This window comes from Rattus norvegicus, chromosome 7 (assembly GCF_036323735.1).
Source record: "Rattus norvegicus strain BN/NHsdMcwi chromosome 7, GRCr8, whole genome shotgun sequence".
NCBI classification, from domain to species: domain Eukaryota; kingdom Metazoa; phylum Chordata; class Mammalia; order Rodentia; family Muridae; genus Rattus; species Rattus norvegicus.
Window position 1 is genome coordinate 58,862,808 of NC_086025.1, and position 24,414 is coordinate 58,887,221.

At 46.2% G+C, this 24,414-nt stretch overlaps 1 protein-coding gene across 1 annotated transcript in view; it reads right to left on the reverse strand.

The window, feature by feature from the left end:
- Positions 1-23,213, reverse strand: part of Rassf3 (Ras association domain family member 3) — a 64,661-nt gene extending 41,448 nt beyond the window's left edge. The window contains exon 1 of the mRNA NM_001108747.2: positions 22,940-23,213. Coding sequence (NP_001102217.2) covers positions 22,940-23,050 — 111 coding nt within the window. The 5' untranslated portion in view covers positions 23,051-23,213. The remainder of the gene's footprint in view (positions 1-22,939) is intronic.
- Between the last annotated feature and the right edge of the window lie 1,201 nt (positions 23,214-24,414).

Here is a 24,414-nt window from a genome sequence, read left to right on the forward strand (position 1 = left end):
ATGTGTTTTGCTGTTCTGGAAATTTCAGGCACCGTTTGCCTGCTACTTGAGCACTTTTGAGAAGGTTTAATAAATTAGAAGGCAGAGGGAGGTAGCACAGTTGGTACAGCGCCCAGTTAGTGTTCACAAAGCCCTGAGCTGGACACCCAACACCAGACCCCAGCACTGCATAATCTGAGGGCATCCACAAAATGCCTGTAATCCCAGCACCAGGAGGTGGAAAAGTTCTGGTAATCTTCAACACACGGCAAGGTCCAAGATAACCAGAGATAGCTCCCAAAAACCTAAGATTTAAAAAACAAACGAACGAACACCAGGCTGGAGAGACGGCACAACAGTTAAAAGCTCTGACTGCTCTTCCAGAGGTCATAAGTTCAATTCCCAGGAACCACATGGTAGCTCACAACCATCTGTAATGAGAGCCAATGTGCACTTCTGTTTCGCCTGAAGACAGAGGCAATTGTGCTAACATACATACAATAAGTAAATCTTTTTTTATTTATTTTTTTTTAAGATTTATTTATTTAATGTATATGAATACACTATTGCTGTCTTCAGACACACCAGAAGAGGGATCTCTTACAGATGGTTGTGAGCCACCACATGGTTGCTGGGAATTGAACTCAGGACCTCTTGAAGAGCAGCCAGTGCTCTTAACCACTGAACCATCTCTCCAGCCCAAATCTTTTTTTTTAAAAAAAGAGTTTTTAATTGTAACTGTTGAGGTAAGATTGAAAAAGGGCACAACCAGTTCCCGCTCATCACCTCTCCATGCTGGCCCCCTGATATTCTTGGACCTGGGCAGTGGTGTTAGTTCTGGCACCATAGGGCCTTATAGAACCAACCTTAATTTACCTCTGATTAGTGTCCCTCCTAGCTGCCTCTCTCCTGCACTAGTTTGTTTGGGCACATAGCTCAGTTGGCGGGGTCTTTGTCTAGCATATGTGAAACCCTGATTCAATTCCCAGCACAGCATAAAACCGAGCATGATGGAGCATGCTACAATCGCAGTACTTAGGAGGCAAGGGCGGGGGATCGAAGTTCAAGGTCAACCTCTGCTACAAAGCAAATTCTTGGCAAGCCTAGGACACATAAATGCCACTAGATAGACAGACTGGTAGATAGGTAGATAGCAGATAGACAGACAGACTGATGATAGATAGATAACAGATATCACACAAAAGAAGTTCTTTGTTCTAGCTTCCTATGTCTGACCTAGTTGCAAATCCAGTTTAAGGAAGACATCGGGATACCACAAAAGCAGAATTTATGGTGTTCCTGGTCTCCATAAAGGGCTGAGTGGCTCAGTGCTCACCCACACAGCGGCTACTGCTTACCAGCTGCACCACAGTGTGTTGTCTCCCCACACAGGCTGGTGAGCTCCTTCCAGACAGAAAGGCGGTTTTACTGACCCAGCTGGAGGTAGGCCCAAGAGAGCTCTGTGCAGGGTCCAGGCTCAGAATCACCGTGAATGCCTGAATAATCTGTGTGTCAATAAGGGTGTGTGATTTACTTTATTTTTGGAATACACCCAGGTTCTTACATTTCCCTATCAATCTAAGGGGAAAAGAAACAATCGGTGGTGTATAGCCAGCCTTCAGAACTCCTTTCACTATTCCTTGAAACAAATTTCAAAGACTACTACTACTAATGTTTGTTTCGTTAAGAGAATGTTTCTCTCTATAACAGAGACCTGGGTGTCCTGGACTTGATTTGTAGGCCAGGCTGTCCTCGAATTCAAAGATACTTGCCTGCCTCTGCCTCTGAGTGCTGAAATTAAAGGCGTGCATGAGCCACCACACCGGGCTAGAGACAGCTCTTAATTACAACAAGGCTTTCGGAAATCCCCAGCTTCTCCGTAGCTGAGGTGACACTCATTGTGGTCATTATAATTTCCACTTGTGTTGTACGTGCATAACGGTCAGGTGACAATGAATGTGATCCGCATGGAAATGGGAACGCTGGAAACTCAAGACCCAGGGGTTTCCTCCAAATCACTTCTAGAGTAAAGCTATGAGTAGAGATTCAGAAATCTCAGTGACCTTAGCTAGCAAAGACCAGTTCTCAACCCCTATTAGAGATCCTGCAGATCCGATTACTACTACATCACTGTTCACAACAATAGCAAAATTACAGCTATGAAGCAGCAATGAAAATCATTTTACGGTTGGGGGGGTTCACAACGTGAAGAACTGTATGAAAGGGTCACAGAGTTAGGAAGGGTCACTTCCGTCACTTACTGCTTTAGACGGTACATCACTGCGTACTGTGGTCTCATGTCATGGCCAGGACACTCTGTTTCTCTCTAACCAGCCCCCACCCCCCACCCCCAGTTTTCTAGTCAGAGTAATTCTGAATAGCAAAAACACTGCTGTTACCAGCTCTCTTCTGATTTCAGCGTAAGCTACCAAGTCACAGGAGTGAAGGCAGCACACTACACAAGCGAGAGCACACACATTGGTTGGTGTCACAGAACAGAGGGCCCAGGTATAAATCTACACACCTACAGCCACCTGATTTTTGACAAAGAGACCTAAAATACACATTGGAGAGAAGATGGCATCTTTAGCAAGTGGGGCTGAGAAAATAGAACATCTACATGCAGCTGAATGAAACTCGACCATTTCACTGACCTGTACACAAAGCAATCACAAACCCATCATGATCTCAATGTTGGACTTGAAACTTCAAGATAGTCCCTCGTAGACTTTCTGAATAGGATCCTGGCCACACCAAGAAACAGGACCAACGATTGAGTTCACAGAATGAAAAGATTCTATGCTAAAAAGTAAGCTGGTCACCTGAAGAGGCACATACAGAGTGGAAACATCTTTGCCAGCTATGCATCCTATGGAAGTTTAGTATTTAGAATATACAAAGAACTCAAAAAGCAAAACACTGAGAAAACAAATAACCCAATTAAAAGCAGGCTGTGGAACTAAACAGAGTCCGCGAAAGAAATACAAATGGCTAAGGAATGTTTTTTGATGAGTGCACCATCTTGAGACTTCAGGGAAATACAAATTAAAACTACTTTGACATTTCACCTTACTTTAGTCAGAATATTTAAAACTATGAAAATAAAGGACAGAAACCAGATATAGTTTACAGTGGTACATGCCTTTAATTCCAGAACATAGGAGAAAAAGGCAGGCAGGTCTCTGAGATTTGGAAGCCAGCCTGGTCTACAGTGAGCTCCAGGACAATCAGGGCTATAGAGAGAAAAATCCTGTCTCCAATAGAAAAAAAGAAAATAAGAAAGTTGTTGGTCAGGAGTCACCACAACAATGGGCCATTGCCATTCCAAGATTTGCCTATCAGAATTTGATTGTAAGGCCCTATTGCTGAAGAAGCCATGACATTTTGATTGGGGTGGGGGGCAGGTAACAACAGTCTTACCTAGCTGTGAACTCTGTAAACTGCTGGGTTATCTCCCCAACACTGAGTAACCATTAAACAGCCACCCAGAGGGCTCACTGTGTGACCAGTTGTCACATGTTTGACACTGCAACAAAGGACTTGATATTTCCAAGCATCCTTCTAAGCTTTAGGTCTGAGTGGTTTTTACTGTTATATTTTTATTTATTTGTGTGTGCATGAATGTGCCTGTGCATATGTATCTCTGGGGCAAGGGGGCACAGCACATGAGTGCCACAGGACACCTGTAGAGGTCAGAGGACAACTTTTAGGGATCAATTCTCTCTGTCTATACAGAGTTCAAAGCCATCCTGGGATACAGTGTCTCAACAACAACGACAAATTACTCAGATGAAAACACCAGACATGATGAGGCGCACTTTTAATCCCAGAAGCATGAGGCAGAGGGCAGAGGGCAGAGGGCAGAGGGCAGAGGGCAGAGGGCAGAGGGCAGAGGGCAGAGGGCAGAGGGCAGAGGGCAGAGGGCAGAGGGCAGAGGGCAGAGTCAGAGGCAGGAGAATTTGAAGCTAATCTGGTCTACATAGTGAGTTCCCAGTCAGCCAGGGCAACATAATGAGACCCTGTCTCAAAAAAGCAAAGCAAAACAAAACAAGCAACAAACTCTGTGTGTGTGTGTGTGTGTGTGTGTGTGTGTGTGTGTGTGTGTGTAGTACAAATGCATACACATGTGGAGACCATCTCAAGTGTTGTTCCTCAGGAGAGGGCCGAGGTGTTTTTTGAGCCAGGGTCGCCCACCTGTTAGGCTGGCTGGATAGTGAGTCCCAGGGATCTGCATACCTGTCTCCACTCCCCACAAACTGCGATTACAAGCACAAGTGACCACACCCATCTTTTTGACATGGGCTCTGGAGATTGAACCCAGGCCCCCAGGCTTCCACCGCAAGCCCTTTACCGACTGAGCTATACTCCCAAGCCCACTGGATTCTTAAACTCGCCATGGCACTGCTGGTGGGCTTTCTCAGAACCGTGTGTGTAGCCCCCTGCAACACAGAATTCCACCCCAAGTTAAGTGTTCTTTTCTGGCACCGAAAATGGATGGATTAAATACACCATGAGAACCCTTGATCTCTCTCAAGACAGTTCCTCCTTCGCAAGAGAAATAATTCTGCGTATTTTGCTCATCTCTCCAGCATTAGCAACTGATTGGCTCCCTTCAGTTCCCTTCCTGCAGCTTCAACTCGTTCACAGGGGAAAAAAAATCCTCCCTAACCATAATCTCTGCTTCCTTCACTCCAGAAAAAAAAAAAAAAAAATGTAACCATTTGTCAAAGAATTAATTCGGAGAGTCAATAAAGCAGTGTTCTAGGAGCCAGGTCTCCCCGGCCCAGCCCAAAGCCTCTTCCATTTCAATGAAATGTCTTGCTTCCACTCGAATGCAGAACTCATTACCAGTGTCTTACTATCACTCTATTGAAAGCAAAAACAAAACAACAAGCCACTTGTTTACTGCCCTAGTCCGACTTCTCCTTCTTGATTACAGTTCTGACACAAGTCTGACCACATTAAAACCAGATGGTAAACTAGCAAATGTAACTGGACCGGAGATAAAATTCACTAACAGTCGGCATGCACAAAGGCTCCTTCCTGACAGTGCCAGTAACTATAAAACAAAAATCAATAGGGCTCCCTCTGTCCCTGTGCCAGGTGACGCACGCGCGCGCGCGCGCGCACACACACACACACACACACACACACACACACACTCTCTCGCTCATATACACACACTCGCTTATAGACACTTGCTCATACACACTCGCTCACACCTGCTCACACACACACGGTCACACATACTCGCACACACACTCACACTGAAAATACCACACATAGTCTAATACAGCAACAGCCTTCCTAACACTACAGGACAACACTTCACTTCCATGAGCGTACATAGAGACAGAACACCTAATAATAGCGACTCTGTGGATGGCTGGTTTATTTATTCAATCTATGTTCATCGTGATTTTAGCATGTACTGCCTTCCACTTACAAGAAGAAAATACAAGGTGTACCGGGAAACGGGATGCTGCACCGCCATAGCGTCTGTGTCCTTTGATTCCGGCTCCTCTTGCATCAGGAGGCCACACAGAGTGGCCGGCTGAGAGGTATCACCTAGGTCTGGGTGTGTGCACTGTGAAGCTCACGATGAAATGTTCAAGGGTGACTTCCCGGAGCAGGTCCCCGGAGCCAAGGCGTAACTCCAGGACTGTGTGAACCAGAGCGCTGTCTTTGTCAAGTTCACAATCTAGATAATCTAGAAGCCATAAACCTGAGTTTGCGAGCCCCTTGACATGCCCAACAATGCACCAGAATGTCTTCCCTCTCCCAAGATTTCTCCATAAACAACAAAATCAACTCCAAATGAAATTTAAACTCAGATACCAAGAGCTCTGATTTTCCACCCCTTTGCACATGAAAATAAATGAAAGAGATGGGGTTCTTTTTCAAAAACTATTCATTATTCCCTGCAATACTACACTGGCTGAAAATTTACAATCAACTACATACACTAGAAGACACAGGCAAGAACTGTTCTGTCAGCTTCTAACCGGGTCTGCCAGGCGGCAGCTGCATGACTGGCAGCTCAGAGAGACTTGATAGGGCAAGTTCATCAACCATTCCTCTTTGAGTATCTGTTTTAAAGAACAGGAAACCAATACTGGAGGGGCTTGATAGAGGAGACTCCCAAAGTTCCCAGAAATGGTAATGACAAATTCAAAACTAGGTGTCTTGTCAGGCACCATGGTACTCATCTTTAATCCAGCAATCAGAAGGCAGAGGCAGGCAGATCTCTGAGTTCAAGGCCAGCGTGGTCTACAGACTGAGTTCCAGGACAGCCAGGACTACAGAGAGGAAACCCTGTCTCAAAAATAACCCCAACCCCTTCCCCTCCACTCCCCCGACAAAAACCCCTATGTGTCCCCTAATTCCTTTTCTCCAGCCAACCTACAGAGAAACACCACCTTAGTAAAAATTCCTCCCAGGCTGACACTAATTAACAATGCTAACACTTGAAATTACGAATTATCCAGGCAGTAGTGGGGCATGCCTTTAATCCCATCATCAGGGGGCAGAGGTAGGTAGACTTCTGAGTTCCAGGTCGGCTAGGACTACAGAGAGAAACCCTGTCTCAAAAACAGAGAGAGCCACTAGGCACGCATGTGATACACAGACACGCACAGGCAAAACACTTGTACAAAGAAAAGAAATATTTGGGGTTGGGATTTAGCTCAGTGGTAGAGTGCTTGCCTAGCAAACGCAAGGCCCTGGGTTCGGTCCCCAGCTCTGGAAAAAAAAAGAAAAAAAAAAAAAAAGAAATTTTTTTTTTTAAAAAGAAAGAGAACCAAAAAATAAATAAATAAATAAAAAGAAAGAACATGTACCTGTGAGTTGTAGAGTGTAATTTTAAAAATCACCCAACAGTGAGTCCTTTAGAATTTATCAGACACTCCAGCAAGAATGAGATTATGTATAAAACATGCTAATAAGAGCGTTCAGAACTAACAAAAAGATCAGCTTTACACACCCCCCCCCTTTTCTCAAAGGAAAGGAAGGCCAGAGTAGGGGTAGGGCATGAACATCAGAACCCAAAAAGTTCCCCCCACACCCACCCCAGAGTAGAAAGGAACTCCTCGGGGATGGCCAAACAGATGCCATGACATGCCATGACTGGCTGCACTTCCTCAACTCCTGCATTCAGGCATAAGCAAGTCCATTCAAAGTGTGCAAGCACCCAGCAGGGCTGCAATCCCCCCATCCCTCCCCGCTGTGGATGGGAGAAGGCCCAGCAGCCAGCCACAGCCTCAGACTGAGCTCAGAGGACAGCAGCCATCCGTGGCTCCTGCTCCCTGCGAGGTTGGTGAACATTATCTCATCTCATCTGATGTCATGAACACCAGAAGGAGCACGGTGACTAAGTCCTCAAACAATGAGCTCTGTAGGAAAAAGGAAAGGCCCCCAGGAGGAAGTGTGGTGTTGCCCAAGGGAACAGAACTGGCAGGGGGATCCTGCAGCCAGGGAAGTGCAGAGAAGCAAGGGAGTTTACACTTCAAAACAAAAACTTTTATGCGATCAAATATCGGCCTGCTTGAAAGAAAAGCTGGTAACATCTTGATATTAGGTGGCCTCAGGCTTAGAGGGAGGCAACAGCTCCATCCCCAGTCAACGAAAACGCTGTGGTGATATGGCAAGCAGTTAGAAAAACAATAATAACCTCCAGGAATAACTGGTGTCCCTTATCAACTACACTTGGGTGCCCTGTCCATTCAAGTCAGTACAGCCAAAGACACACTTAGCTTTTATCATCTTTGGTACTCTGGCTGACTCTGTGTCCACTTTAAATCTCAACTGCAGTGGGTTCTCCACTCGGTCTGCTCAAAGTGGTAAACATCACAGGCAGTGGGATCTCGTAGAGATAGCAACCGCTAACGTGTACTGATGCTATGCAGGCCGCTGGTTTACAGATGGGGCCTAAAGGCATGTGATGACTTGCCCGAGGCACACACAGCTAGCCTGGTTTGAACTCAAACTATCGTGCACTAACTGTTCCAGTCAACTCATCATCCAATCATATATCCAACTGGAGATCAATGTTAGACCTCTTGTCCATTTGCACCAGGCCTTGGGTTCCGTCCCAGCATTATATGCACAAACCACATTCCATTTCCATATATGCATGTGCCCTGTATGCTTATGTTCACGTGTGTGCATATACATGTTAAGACAAGAGCGTGACATCAGGTGTCTTCCTCAATTATTTTTCCGCCCAGCTTTGGTGAGACAAAAGCTCTCACTGAGCCTGGGACTCACCAATGTGACCAGCCTAGCTAAGCAGCAAACTCTAGAGGTCGTCCTGTGTCTACCTCCCCAGCATGGTGACAGGCCTAGCTGTTTTGTTTCTTTCTATCAAGACAGGGTTTCTCTGTGTGCCCCAGAACTCACTCTGTATTAAAGTGGAAGCTTCAGGTTCATTGGGAAGTTGTTTGGATGGTGTTTTGCTGGGGCAAACACATGAAGGAAGGTTTAACTGAAGTGGACTTCAGGCTCAGGCAGACTGAAGGAACATTGTGCTGAAGCAGACACGGGAGAGGATGTTCTGCTTAGGCAAGCACGTGAAAGGACACGTGATGAAGGGTTCTTTGCTAACGACATACATGTATTGGTCCACCTTACACTGCATAGCTGAGCTCCATTTGTCCGGACTCCATAGAGAGAAACGCACCAAAAAACTTCTGGTGGTGTGCTGCAGTTTCTCGCCTCTTCCAAGGACAAGATTGGCAGAGTGATGATAGCTGAGACAGACGCACGTGCTGAGGTAAGACACGTGAAGGACGCGTGATGTTTGGAGGGTATAACTAGGACTCCGTGGGCAGTGATGGAGGCTGAGCTTGGTTTGCTTACAACTGTAAGCGTAGCTGTGCAACGCTCGTGGGTCTCGTTGATCTTCACTTCCCTGAGAGAGGCCCAGCCAGAGAACTTCTACTACTACTCCTCCTGGTCCCTCCTGCTGACTCAAGCTGAGCCTGAGGCCTGGCTGTCTCTGCTAGGTAGTGCCATCACTGCTGATTCCTGTTTGCTATTCAGACTACTGGACTGGACTGCTGGCACATCCATGAGAGTGGACTGAGCTGCTGACCTCTGAACTGAACTGCCCATTTCCAGACAACATACACAGAAGTTGCTCCAAAGAACCTTTCTAAACAGGTCCACCACCGCCACCACCCCCACCTGGCCCTATATCCTTTCTTTCCCACTACCTCTGGTGGGTGGTGGGCTAAAAGGGAGGTTAAAGTATTTAAGAACCATCATTAAAAATAGGCACTTGAAAAAAATTGAAGTTACACTATCCTCCAGGTTAGCCTCAAACTCAAAGAGATTGCGTGCCTCTGCCTCTGAGTGCTGGGGTAAAAGACTGACACCACCACTGTCCACCGGCTGCACACCCCGCTTTTAAAGAGCCTATGACCTGAGCTAGTATCCAGATGGTGGAGGGGAAGAAATAAATCCCATTAAGTTGTCCTCTGGACTTCATACAAACAAAATGGGGTGTGTGTGTGTGTGTACGCACACACAGAGAAGAAACTAACGAAACTGAACCAGAACTCCCTCCCCCCGAGCAGGATGAAACTGAACTTGATTTACTTTTTGAAAAGTTGTTCTCACCCTAAAGAGCCTTCCTCCAAATTTTCCCAACCAACTGACAAGAATGATTATTAGAATAATTAAAGGGGCTGGAGAGGTGGTTCTCAGCCAGCACGTCCAGACCCCGTTGCGACTGCGTATCAGACATTTACATTAACAGTAGCAAAATTACTACCGTTATGAAGTAGTAACAAAATAAGCTAATGGTTGGGGGTCCCCACAGCATGAGGAACTGTACTAAGGGATCACAGTGTTAGGAAGTCTGAGAACCACTGGTCTGGAGCAATGGCTGCTCTTCCAGAGAGCATGGTTTCTATCCCTGGCATCCACGCAATGGCTCACGACCATCTGTGTTGTTGTAATAATATAAAACTAAAAAAGTATAGTTGTCTTTTACCCCGCTGGGTCTACACCTCGGTGCCCCAAGATATCTGCTAGATATCTTGGCAGAAACACATCCCAGCCGCACACTTTCTTACACTCAAACCCTCACATAAAAGAACACACAACACAATAATCTTAGATCCAATTGGTAAGATATAATTGCCCACTTAAACATACAAAGCCCGGTACTATCCATCCCTCAAGAACATTAATAACAACCTATCAGAACAGAATATACAACAGAATAACAACAGAGCAGAATCTTAACATCACCTGCCATCTTGTCCTGCCACAGCTTCTCCCCTCTCTCCATCTCCTCTCTCCTCCTTTCTCTCCTAGTCTCCTCCTCTTCCTTCAAACTTCTCTCCCGCCCCTCCTTCCTTCTCCTCCAATGACAGGCCTCCTTCTATCCTGTACCTGCCCCTCACCAGTACTTTACAAATTCAATGGGGAGAAGGTTCTGATGAAGTCACCTGAGTTCTGAGTGACTAGGCAGCTGTCCTTGGGGCAGTGGAATTAGCATCAAAATACAGGAACTTCAGGGCAAACCACAACACATCTGTAACTCCAGTCCCAGAAGATATGATGCCCTCTCATGACCTCTGAGGTGCAAACATGTGATACACAAACATACATACAGGAAAAAGGCCCATACACACAACATAATAAAATAAAATAAAAAATTAAAAACAGTAGTAATTGCAGAGCAAATTCCCTCTAGCAGAGAACTAGGATGGGACTGAGCATGGTGGTTCTGCGCTAAATGGCTGTATAGCACAATCGACGACGGCCAGAGGAAACACAAGAAAGCAGCTTTCAAAGTTCAGAACACTCCAAAAGGGCAGCACCTTCCCCTCCAAGGAGACTGGCTCTGAAGAACAGCCATCAGGAGCCTGTGTAAACAAACAGGGACAGACCTGGAACGGACGAAAGTAATGTTATTGTTTCTTCAGCTACATACATAATATTTACATTTTCCCATAGCTGGGAAATTACTCACTGTGGCCCAGTTTCCCTGAATTCACAACCCATGCCATAAAACCCGCATCTGCTGACACCGAGGAGCAGTAAAACCCAGTAAAACCCCGGTGGCTTACTTCTCCTCTCAGCTCCATAGAAACCCCAGGAACAATAGAACCAAGTCCATTCAATTCTTCCAGGATGCTCCACGGACTGCAAGTCACAGCAGCAAACCAGACTTCATTCAGCATGAGTGCTTCCCCGATGTAATTTCAAACATTTTTTAAACTAGTTTTGTTTTGCAGTTCCAAAACTAAATCGTGTGCCCGTAAACTCCTATGACCATGCTGACAAATACCAAAACTGAATACGGACCCACTTGCCATCTACCCTAAAACCAAACAGTAATTCTTTTAAAATGCTTTTGTTTCTTTCAGTCCTGGCTGTCCTGGAACTCACTCTGTAGACCAGGCTGGCCTCAAATTTACAGAGAACCGCCTGTCTCTGTCTCCCAAGTACTGGGATTAAAGGTGGGCACTGCTACCACCCAGCAATAATTCTTTCTGAAATGTTCTCTTGGTTAAAAAGGGGGGGGGGCTGGAGAGATGGCTCAGTGGTTAAGAGCACGGACTGCTCTTCCAGAGGTCCTGAGTTCAATTCCTGGCAACCCCAGGTGGCTCACAACCATCTGTAATGGGATCCGATGCCCTCCTTTGGTGTGTCTGAAGACAGTGGTAGTGTGGAGATGGTGTACTCGTACATAAAGTAAATAATTTTTTAAAAAAAGCTGAAAGAAGAAAAAGCTCCATTAGTGTAGAAAGGAGTTAGTCAGAATGTAACGACTCAACAAGGATTTTCTACAGAGGCTCCAACTTCTGTGAATGTGATGCTGGACTCCTATTTACGGTCTCTTCAGTGACACTGTAAACCTAGCAGCAAGCGCTGTAGTTCTCTTTGCTGGGTGGGTGGGTTTCAGGCCTCTGTCCTGCCATCCTCCATCCTTCCTCCAATGTCTGTTTTTGAGAGGACTCTGGTTCTCCTGACAAACTCTAGTCTCCACACGAGGTTAGTGAGGGACACTGTCAGCTGGCTCCCACCCTTTTCATCATCCATGGCAATGCCTGACCTATGTGATAACGAAAGCAAGAACCACTCCGAAAGCTCTGAGTACCAGAGTCTCAGTGACATGGTCTGAAGTATTCCAAAGCACCAAAATATGGAATGCTCCTCTTTACAGGGTAAGTTTTTTTTTTAAAAAAGTAATAATAACAACAACACAACAACCCTACCTAAAAAGGGAACTATCAGATCAACGGGCTCTGAACTGGAGCCATCCAGATTTCACCAGCCTCAGAGACAAAAAGGTCAGAGGTCGTGGGCGAAACCAGGCTCACACGAAAAGAAGATCCAAAACAGAAAAACACTAAAGTCACTGTTAATTCCAGAAATGGAAATCAAGTAAGAATAAGACACTCGGTGAGGTCTTCATCTTTAGAGCTGTTGGAGACCAAATGGCTCTCTACAACATGGGCTATCCTTGAAATCTGCCTCCCATCTCAGCCCCTCAGTGCTGGAGTTCCTGGCCACAACTGGATCTCTCCTGCACTGATCTACAGCTAGGTGAGCCGCAGGTCTGGTACAAAGAAACTGCCAAAACAGAAGCCAAGGCTGCCCGGAGCTACAGCCATACAAGTGGTCTGATCTCATAAAGGGTCATTTCATGTCCGTACATCCATGACGGGAAACCTTCACACTCAAAATGTCCACGACCGACATATAAAAAAGTATATTCGCCGAATACTGGGGCTGGGGAAACTACTTGTTGGCACAGCACCAACCCAACCCACACTCAGCCTGTGTCCAACTCCAGTGCCGAGACAATAAAAGCAATACTTGTAGTTCTTCTGTAGAAATTATTGTTGCGTGTATTTGATCACAGATGTGTTTTTCCAGTAAATGGAGCCTGGTATCTATTTAATAAACCATGATACAGACATCAAATGAAAGCTAAAATCACCGGCAGTATCCCCAGAATTTTAGGTTTAAAGAGCAGGACTTAAATGTCAACAAAACATTCTCTGGAAAAAAAGAAAATCAAAAATTGGATTGCCAAGTGATACCCAGTAATGGTGTCTCTGAGTAGGCATGCCAACATGGGTGACATCGGTACAGCTTGGCCACTCAAAGGCTGTAGTGACCTATGGAGGTACCCATCAGTGAATAGTTATGTGAACAGTAGGATGCACATGTGGACACTGTTATCCTCCTGAAAAGGGAAGGGAACTCACACACGGTACAGCATGGACGGACCCTGAAGACTATGTCACAAAAAGACCATCGCAGTACCCTATGATTGAGCCGAGATGAGCTGTCGAGCTCAAGATGGTCTACAGAGACTAGTAACTGAGCCCAAGAGCTCGACAGGCTCTGTTCACCCTGATCCCTAAGACCCAGCCTAGCATGCAGGCGACACTGGGGAAATGAATTTTAAAAAGCACCTCCCCCATCTCTCAGTCTCTTTCTCACTGGACCCTGCCACTCCCCCCACACGCACCAGCCTCCGCCATTATTTCAAGTGAAACTTGGTTGATTCCATTCCAAGTCCATTAAAGCCAATATCTTCTAGGACATCCATCCATTCTTCTGGCTTCTGATTTCCAAATTTACCCCTTTTCCCTCCTCTCATGATCTCCCTTTGTTTACTAACTGCAGAAACAACTTGAGGACGGCAGAGGGTAATTAGTAAATTATTCTTAGCTGACTGAATCACAGAGCCACAGCTAGCAATCACAGTGCCCAAAATTAGTATAAAGCTTGCTGTTCTAATACTCTGAAATCACGAGTCCCATTCTCTCTGTAAACTGAACAGAGTTGCCTGTAGCATGCCATGAAGCCAGTTTTACCCCATTAGCTCACATGCGTGGGGAGGGGGGTGTTTCCCCACACACAAGTTTCATAACCTTAAAATGCTGGTATGCGTGACCCAAGGTGGGCTAAGAAGGAACTATTCCCCACCGCAATGTGCAAGCTCCCTTCCCAGACAAGATTCTTCCCAGGATGCCTGGCAGGTACCCCTCAACCCCAGGCACTGCCACCCAGACAATGAAAATTCTAAGTCTGCTTTAGTATGTAACCTTATCCGACTAAAATATAATTCGAGCCATATGCATACCCTTATAGTTTCCAGGTGTCTGAAACTAAACAGGTGAGGGCAGAGACGGCTTAGCAGACAAAGGCAACTGCAGCCAAGCACTGGAAGCTGACTTTGATCCCCCAAACTCACCCTGTAGAAAGAACTGACTCAGACAAGCTGTCCTTGACCTCCATACTTGCACAGTGGCATTTATGGTCGCAGACAGACAGACAGACTCACGCACGCACGCACACTGTAGGCCAGGCATAGTAGTAGCACACATCTTTAAATCCCAGAACTCTGGAACCAAGCGTAGCCAGGCTGGCTTGAAGTCAGAGAGATCTGCCTGCTCTGCTTGGCTCCAGAGTTCAAGCCGCCCTAATAATAACAATAATAATAATAATAATAATAATAATAATAATAATAATAAAACAACAACAAAGCAGGGGGTTCTGTAGAGTGAGAAGACTGTCTCCAAAAACAAATAAAACATCTTTTAATAGTAAATAAATGTAAGATGTTTTTAAATATAAAGTTTTTAGGAATGGGTAAAACTAATTTAGGACAATACACTTAAAACACTGTCATTCCTATGTGTTAACATTTCACATCCCACACATTGGGCATGTAAACCAAACGCAGTACAACACAGTTTCATTCAAGAGTAGCCCAGCTCAGATGATTTCTGCAGATGAGTAGCTGCATCCCAAGAGGGCGGGTCACACATTTCATATTCGGATTTTCACGTTTCAACACATCTTTTTAAACTCCTGCGGTGTGTCTTGCATTATTTTCCCTTTAGAGTCACATCTTTAAAATATATATTTTTTTAACCTACCATCCACTTCAATTCAGGTCAGTCACATTTCAAGGGTTTGGTAACTACAAGACCCTGATGTGCTGGAGAGCACAGCTCTGGAAGAGTCGCGTGATCCTAAGAGCCAGTTCAGACCATTTCTCACACGAATTTCAAATTCCAGTCATGCATAGTCTCTACCCTCTAGTCAAGATCAGAGTTGACTTCTTACATTAAAACAACAAGATTTAGCTGTGCACATCAGTGCACACCAGCAATCCCAGCACTGGAGGGGCAGAGGCAGGCAGACTTTCTGTGAGTTGGAGTCCAACTGGTCTACCTAGCAAGTACCGAGCCAGCCAGAAACAAGCGGATTTGGGGTATAATTAGAATGCTTACTAGAATGCTTACCTAGCTCCAAGTCCTGTGTTCAAGCATGGGGGGGTGGGGGGGGGAAGAAGACGGTAACTAAAAACAAAAGCCATTTCATGAGCTACTGATAGCCAAGCCAGAGTTACCTTGACTAAGGAAAATGGAAACTACCAGCTGGAGACACAGCTCTGCTCAGACAGACTGTTTGCCTGGCATGCACAGGTCCCTAGGCAGACCCCTGGGACCCCATCAGGACATGATGGGGTCCACTTGTAATTACAGCACTGATTTGCTTGTAGAGGCCGGAGGATCAGAAGTTAGTTAAGGTAACCCTCAGCTACAGAGCAAGCTGGTGATCAACACGTGCTTCCTGAGACTCAGTCCACAAAACACAGGAAGGAGGGGGGAGGGAGGGGGAGAGCTAGGAAAAAAAAAAAAAAACAAACAAACGAAGTTGTTTACTTTGGTTTATATTCTGGTTAACCAGAAATCTGATCGGCTCTGCTTACAGTTTTCTGTCCTCAAAGGTGACTGAATAAATTATTCACGAAATGAATATACAAAAAACAAAAAACAAAAAAAACCAGTGGTTCGCTTTCTTAAAACAAGAATTTGCAAGCCAGGAGTTGTGGTGTGTGCCTCTATAATCCCAGGCACCAAGAAGGCTGGGTGGGGGAGCATGACCATTGCCTAGACAGCCTGGACGCTCTGGAGAGCTCCTGCCTCAGTAATAAACAGAGGCTAACACAGCAGAGGGGAGACACCTGGTTCTCACAGGTAATGCCTGCAGAGGCCAGAGAATAAGAACCCCCTGCTTTGTCGTCGTCGTCATCATCATCATCATCATCATCAGGGCTGCTTGAACTATCTCTAATCAAATTTGCTGCTGCATCATCATCACCATCACCATCACCATCACCATCACCATCACCATCACCATCATCATCATCATCATCATCATCATCATCATCATGGCTGCTTGAACTGTTTCTAATCAAATTTGCTTTTCTCCAGAGGATCACTTAACTCTACTGCAGCATTATGGGTATGTAAAATAGGCACACGGAACCAATTATCATTGGTGACAAATCATGAAAAAATGTATTTTCCCTAAAATACAGCTCTGTTGGTAGAGCTACCATGCATGAGACTCTGACTTGCTGCTAGTGCCCAAATCAGATACGTTAGCCAATGAGTGTACCATGGGTTTGAGGCCAGCCCGAGCCCTGAAGTCTCAAAAAAGGTTGTGAGGTGACTCAGCAGGTAAAGGCACTTGCCTCCAAGCCAGTCAATGGTGTGAATTTCGCCTCCAAGGCCCACAAGGTAGGAAGAGAAAACCAACTCCCTGGAATTGTCTTTTGGCCTTCACATAAGCACCAAGGCACATGTAAGTGTGTGTGTGTGTGTGTGTGTGTGTGTGTGTGGGTGTGGGTGTGTGTACACATGTAAGTGTGTGTGTGGAAAAATTATTTTAAGTTAATTTACTTTATAACGATTCTTTATGTGTGTATGTTTGTAAAATTTTACCACTAAGGACAAAAGCAAATTTGCATACTAATGAGATAATTATGCTTGTCTATTTGTACATAAGGAATTACCTCTTGACTGAATATCTGATACAACGTTTTTCAGAGTTGGCTGATATTTGATTTTTATAGTCATTAACTGTGGCAATGGTCTGAATGCCAACTCTCACACAGACAATAGTACAAAATGGAAATGTATGTTTAGAGTCATCTCAGAAAAAAGAAGTTCTGTCCTAATCCCAAGCCAACATTCATTTTTGTTTGTTTGTTTGTTTGTTTGTTTGTTTGTTTTAAAAAACAAATGGTTTGCCAAACATAGTATCACAATCCTTTAATCCCAGTACTCTGGAGGCAAAAACGGATGGATATCTATGAATTCAAGTCTAGCCTGGTCTACCTACAGAGTTCCAGAGCAACCAAGGCTACAACATAGAGACAGCCTGTCTCAAAAACAAATACTCCAACATAGCACAATTCAAAGATATGTTAAACTGATATGTACACATTGAAGAACAATAACAGGAAAAAAAATCATCTTTGTTCCCCATAATTTAAGCACGATGTTTCTATAAGAGCAGAAAACCATTCATTCATTTATTTATTTATTTATTTATTTACTTATTTATTTATTTGGCCAGAACGGTGTATGTAGCTCAAAACACAGAACAGTATCAAGTCTGCATGAGGCATTTCAGGCAACAGCCATTACCTTTGCATGGTGTGTCAGCATGCACTGTGCAACCTACCCAGGGTAGGTCTGAGGAACCAGGGTGCAGTGACAGGTCTGTCACAACAGATACACCGAGCAGTGCCAGGCACAGAGATTCACTGTGTGTTTGATTTGCAATTAGTTTTTGGTTCAGAAACTTCTCATTATGGTCAGATTTTTCTCTACTTACATATTCAATTGAAGGACCCCACCATTTTAAGAAGCTAGGATGTATATAACTTTGCAGAGAGCTAAACTATGCTTGCCATGACACATACATCATACAAGATGTACCTAGACATACACACTACTCTAGTTTTCCACTATGGTTTCTGAAAAGGGGCCCAAGGCTGGCTAATGGCCTTCAAGCCTCCTAGGGTGGCCTTTTGAAATGGCAGTTACGTATGTCAGGGAGGGAGGAGAAAGCAAGTGGCTGACACTCAGGGCTAAGAGCTGGGGAATCAGACCCCACTAAGAAGAATGGGGTGGACCTCATGTGTGACTATACGTGACAAACAATGGTCACAGTATGACAGGAGCCAGTTGCCAAAGGAAGGCTAAAAAGAAGAACCACATTACTGGATATTTTTAATCTTTTTTTTTTTCAGTAGATTTTTTTTGTCACTGCTTCCAAATAATTCTAAATCTTGCATGTTTGCCAAACAAGGAAGACAACAGCACCCTGCTCATCCGAGGTTACAGGAGGCTGGGGACTGATTTCCTTTTGAAATTCAGTTACAGAAATAGGCCATTGTGTGTCTTGCTGACACAATCACAAATGCTCAGTGGCTTAAGACATGTCATGTAGGCAAGATGTGCACCACAAGCAGCTTATGCCAGGCAAAAATGCTGGTGGGGGCTGCCTCAGCTGTTCAGAACTCCAGCTGCTCTTCCAGAGGACCCAGGATCAATTCCCAACACCCACATGGCGGTTCACAACCACCTCTAACTCCAGTTCCAGGGGCTCCGACAAGTTCTTCTGGTCTCTGCAGGCATGTATGTAGGATACAGACCCTTGCAAACAAAACACCATATGCATAAAATAAAATAATTTAAAAAAAAAAAGAAAAACACACCACTGGTGGAAATACTTGTATTCAGTTATATAGGATTAAAATTGGTATAGCTAAAACTCTGCTGATTCTGTGAGCCACTTTTTGCCCAAGGAACTACCTCCATCCAAAACTTCCAGAAGAAACAGTAATAAAGGGAGTGCAGGGGCTGGAGGGATGGCTCAGTGGTTAAGAGCACTGGCTGCTCTTGCAGAAAACCCAAGTGTAGTTCCCAGCACCCACATGGCCGTTCACAACCACCTGGAACTCTAGTCCCAGGGAACCCCAGGTTCTGACCTCCATGGTTACTATATACATATAGTACACGTAGCTACACGTAGCAGGCAAAGCACCATATGCATAAAACCTTAAGTTAAAAAATAATAAAAGAAGGAGAGTGCCACACACTTCTCTTGAGCCGTCTAAGAAAGCATGCCAGCCATCAGGAGGAGTCAGTGCAAAAGGCAAACTGAAGGCTTCTGTGGGACTTGTGCTGGCTTCCCTATCGAATGATTCTTCAGCATAACTTTTTTTTGGTTCTTTTTTTCGGAGCTGGGGACCGAACCCAGGGCCTTGCGCTTCCTAGGCAAGCGCTCTACCACTGAGCTAAATCCCCAACTCCCAGCATAACTTTTTTAAACTTAGTGTGGATGGTCCATGAAGGTTTTTCATGTTTCTGGAGGCGTGGGGGCTAGTCCACTTCTAAAGCAGCAAGAATGTCTCTCTCCTATTCCCTTAGTGACCAAAGGCTTTGGAAGAAGGGCTATCCCCTCAGCTGGAAGGGAAGACATGGGCTGGGAGGTAACCCAAGCAGTGGGGTGCTTGTCTCATGAGCACCAAGCCCTGGAGTTTGATCCCCAGCACCCCAGAAAACTAGGCATGACTCCCTGAACTTAGGTGGAGACAGGAGAACCAAGCAGTTCAAGGCCTTACTTAGCTACGTACAGAGCTATGTGACCCAGCCTGGGCTACACGAGCCTGTCTCAAAAAAAAAAAAAAAAAAAAAAAAAAAAAGGCCACTTATAAGTTTAGCAGACTGTATTAATAGTTTTAGGCTGTGCATGTGTCCTACAGTTCTAGGCAGTCTGATTTTAGTAACTACCGAACATTTTTGGTTCTGCTTAAAACTAAGAACAGGAGGATTCTCTGAAGCCTGGTGAATCCACGAAGTAGAGCTGAGCATCATCTAGACAGTATGTGCAAGAAAGAGTCAAATTCTAAAGCCTTAAAATATACACATCCATATTTACGAGGGAACCTGGCATTTTGCTAAGAAAACAGAAGATCCAGGCTCCAGCCTTCCTAGCATCTAGCGGGGCCTTAGACTTTAAACACTCAACAATCTCTCCTCTCCTAAGATCAGTGCTCCAGAGGGCTCTTGGGAGAACCATGAGACAGGATCCGTTTGAGAGAGGTGAAAAAACTAAGTATCTTCAAGCAACTGCATGATGAAACACCTGCTGGGGGTAGGGGCAGCATTTTCACCCCCTAAAGGCCTCTTTTTTTTTTTTTTTTTTTTTTTGGTTCTTTTTTTCGGAGCTGGGGACCGAACCCAGGGCCTTGCGCTTCCTAGGTAACTAAAGGCCTCTTTTTATTTGTTTATTTTTTAAGACTAACGTGGTACAAAATAAAAGGAGAAAAGGACATCGTTTTCTTTATGTCTCTTTTTGTTATCATTAGAGACGGAAAGACGTTGGATAATGTTTCCTCGCCTGGCTTCCTTCTCCTCACCCTGTATTCAGCAGCAGAGCCCTCTTGCTTTCTCTGAATGTTTGCAAGAGTTCCAGAAATTTAGCTTTTCCAGCAGGTGGTACAACATAAGCGTGGGGGAGGGGGAGATCACTGCTATCAAGAATAGATCCTTATGGCGATGGCTCTCCCCGACTTCTAGGGAAGAAGTAAAAGTACTGTGTACATTCTTTTTTTTTTTTTTTTTTTTTTTTTTCCGGAGCTGGGACTGAACCCAGGGCCTCAAGCGCTCTACCACTGAGCTAAATCCCCAACCCCTACTGTGTACATTCTTTTACCCCATAATCATATCAAAGTGAAGAAGTGTTATCTGAACCAACCCTAAAGACATGTTCTACCAGCATGCACTGCTTTACGGGCGTTACTTCCTCATTTGCAAATATGTAATCAGGAACTTCTTTAAATAAAGACACAGTCAGTTCTTAAATAAAGATGCTTGGGGGTTGGGGATTTAGCTCAGTGGTAGAGCGCTTGCCTAGCAAGCGCAAAGCCCTGGGTTCGGTCCCCAGCTCTGAAAAAAAAATAAAATAAAATAAAATAAAGATGCTTGCTGAAATTCAGGGTTCAGACAGGCGTGAATGCACAAGCAGGGGAAGCAAAGGCAGGTGATTTCTAATGAATCCGAGGCCAGCCTGGTTCACAGGATGAGTTACAGGGCAGGCAAGGCTCTGTGGAGACGCTGTCTCAAAAATAAAACAAACGAACAAACAAATGAACTCAGGCTTCAGAGCCCCCTTTCACCAAGAACCCTTTCTTTAACACACTCCTACAACTTAATGTATCCCACGTGCTGCGCTGGAAGGAATAAACAGGCCACAGAGCTTCAAAGCAGACACAGTGAACAACGGCTCAACCCAGGAAGTGGCTCTTACTGCCCTGATTTTCAACACGTCACACACACTCACGTCAGTGCTCAACACATAATATTGCACTGTATGTACAGACATGCGCATCCACACAATTAGATGACGATTACAAAAGTGGATGTGTATAATCTAGACTCTAAACGTACATAAGCCTGGAAAGAAATGCTGCTTAAAATGTGTGTCTGGGTTTTGAATGATGACCTTGAATTGCTGATCTTTCCGGCCTATACACAGACAGACAGTCAGACAGACAGACAGACAGCACACTTCTGTGAACCACAACCCCCATATTATGCAGTAAGTACTAGGCAAGCTCTCTACTATCTCCACCCCCAGTTACTGCTTCCACGTTTTAAAAGCACAAACAAGATTCTTAAACTCAACTCCAACCACCACATTCTGGCTGACCCTGTGGAGGAGACTGATACCTGGGGAATTCAGGAACCCCCTGGTTTTCTGGAAATTACTAGTCACCTCTGAAATACACGTCAAACTGGCTCAAGCTCTTTACAAGGGTGAAAGGGAGGAGAATGTGCAAGGCAGTAAAGGGAAAAACTAGATGAGAAAGAAAAAAAAAAAAACAAACCATTTCTTCCCTGACCCACAGGAGGTAGGCCAAGCGGGCCTACCTCTGACTTCCAAATTCATCCATTAGCACATTCTACTGAAAATAAAAGGTCGCCCTAGTAAACAGAGCAAGTCTGAGGATAAGTGCAGGATATCACCCACCCTTAGCCCTTCACTAGCTGTTGTTCAAAATACTGACTTCATCCTAGCCTCTCCTCCTTTCAGTTTGGAAATTTAATAGACCAGAAAGTCTAGAACTTCCAAATCTGATAAAGAATTTTTACTTTAGAAAATGGCCTGTTAAACTTAAAAGGGTTAGCAAGGGGCAATATGGGCAGAGGTTCCTCTCCACCAAAATCCCCATCACTGGGCCCCCTGAACGACTAGTCTCTTGTTTTTCAACTCCAGAGCTGACAGAAACGTCCCGTGTGAGTCTGCAGTGTTTTTAGAAGCAACAAGTTTGCTCCGTTAAAGCACTTATATCTGACGAGAGTGGCCGAGCTGGCCACGTTCCCTGGTGTGGCTTCCAGGGCCAGAAGGCCACCGCTTTAAGCGCCGACCTTACAAGTTCGGCCAAAGTGCCCCGTTTGGAAGACGCCCCTAAAAAATAAAATAATCCTTGTCAGGATCTGTGAAACTGGCACAACTTCCCGTGCTGACTTTTTCCAAGCCATACTTCCCACGGCACCCTTCCTCCAAAAAAGGAAGAAACCGGCGTAGAGCTCAGTCCTCTGGAGTTAAGTCTACCTAGGACGTGTGCAGCACCCGCAAACTGGACCTAATGCGACCCAGACTTTAGTGAGCACCTATGATCGCCCGGTCTATTCACCCTGCAGCTTGCCCGCACGGGGGTTGCTCGGTCATTCCGGGCCATTGAGTGCCTTCATGCTACGCAGGGCCATCGAGCAAACTGCAGCTAGAAGCAAACTGCAGCTAGGACGGCGCAGTGACCCGGCCATTACCCAGAAGGGCTGCCGAAAGAGCCATCCCGAGTGGCCCGGGGACCTCCCGGCTCCTGGAGCTGCTCCCGCAGCCGGCGTCCCCAAGCAGAGCGGCCCAGGACATCTGGCTCCGCGCCCTTCCACCTCCTTCCCTCGCCGCGGGCGGCCCACGCCCACTACACTGGCTCCCAGCACCTTTCAGGAGCCGAAAGGGCAAAGGCCACTCTCAGCGCCCTGCAGCCCGCAGGCGAGCATCGCCCAGCGCGGGCGCAGACACGTGGAGCCAGGACCCCGAGCACGCCACTCACCGGCTGACCCGAACGGGACTTGCCCGGAGGCGCTCTCCTGAAGAAGGAGGTCCTGGCGGTGAAGAAAAAATCCTCCGCGTCCTCCTCGAGGCTGCTGTAGCCGCTGCTCATGCTGCTGGTCCGGTTGCGCTCAGGGGGCCTCCCCGGGGCGCAGGCGGCCAGGCCGGGGTGCGGCGCCCGACCGCCCCGTGAGGTTCCCGGCGCGCGGCCCCGAGCCGCCGGCCGGCCGTCCAGCTGCAGCTGCGGCCGCCGCTCAAGCCGCCCTCCAGTCCCCTCCCGCAGTCTTCGCCGCCCTCTCCCCGCGCTGCGGCGCCACGACCCCGCCCCCTTCTGGACCCAGCCCCCGGCCTGACAAAGCCCCGCCCACTTAGGCCAGGCTCCGCCCAGTCAAGACCCGCCCCCACTCAGTCATCGTCCCAGCAAGGCCACGCCTCCGGCAGTCAAGGCTCCACCCAGGTCCCTCCCCACAGGCCAAGACGGCTGAGTTCCGCCCAGCTCCGCGCGCGCAGGTGGGGACCGGTCCACGGCTCCCAGTCACGCCCTCGGGCCCAGCAGAGGTGGAGAGTGGGGGGGAAGTCGGGTTCGAGCGCCGCCCCTGGTGGGGCTTCCCCAACCGCCCGGAAATTCCGAATTCCTAAGTGACTCCCCGCTACTGGAGCCGAAAGTTTTGGAACGGGCCGGAATATAATGGAGAACTTTTCCCACTCTTCTTCGGGCTCGGCCTTGGTGGTACTGGCCTCCATGGAGGGGGACGAGCCACAGCGTGCGGCTGGCTCCTCCCTGACCATTCTAAGTTAGCAAAGGTGGGTGGGGTAAGAGCGACTGGGTTGTGCTTATTTGAAAGAAAACATCCTTTCTGGTTCTTTTGAACTTCGGTAGTAAAGCTTCCCCGCCTCCCTGTGGCGAAGGCGCGCCCAAATGTGGATGGCTAAAGCAATCGAGATTTTGGGGGACAAATTTCATAATCACCGAACAATCCAGTAGTTTTAATTTAATGTACTTTATAAGTGTCGCCTTCCACAAGCAGTTTTACACAGTCACCTCCTGAGGGGCAAGTAGATTAGACCACCCTGTTCACCCATACACCAAAAAACAAGGTTTCCCTTTGGGAGAAAAAAGTCCTCGCAATCAGCTAAATGTTTAAAATGCGACATTTTCTTTGCTTAGGGTCACCTGGAGGGGTCGTTTTCACCTTGGCGTGATGGAGTTGACTTAAATCCTACTAACTTACTTGCAAGAGACCTTGATGGGAAAGAGGTTTTGAAGCTTTAAGACGCTATGGTATGCAGGCTGTAGCAGAAGGTTCTTTTTCTTTTTTTAGAGGGGGTTTTTTAAAGAGAAAGTCATCACTGCTTATGGCTAAATAAGCTCTTTTCTCCACTGCTCTCCCAGTGCTGGGACTAAAACAGAAAGATAGCAGTCGCCTTCAGGCCGAGACGGCTGCTTCTGTGGCGCCTCGGGTTTTTGTATAACCC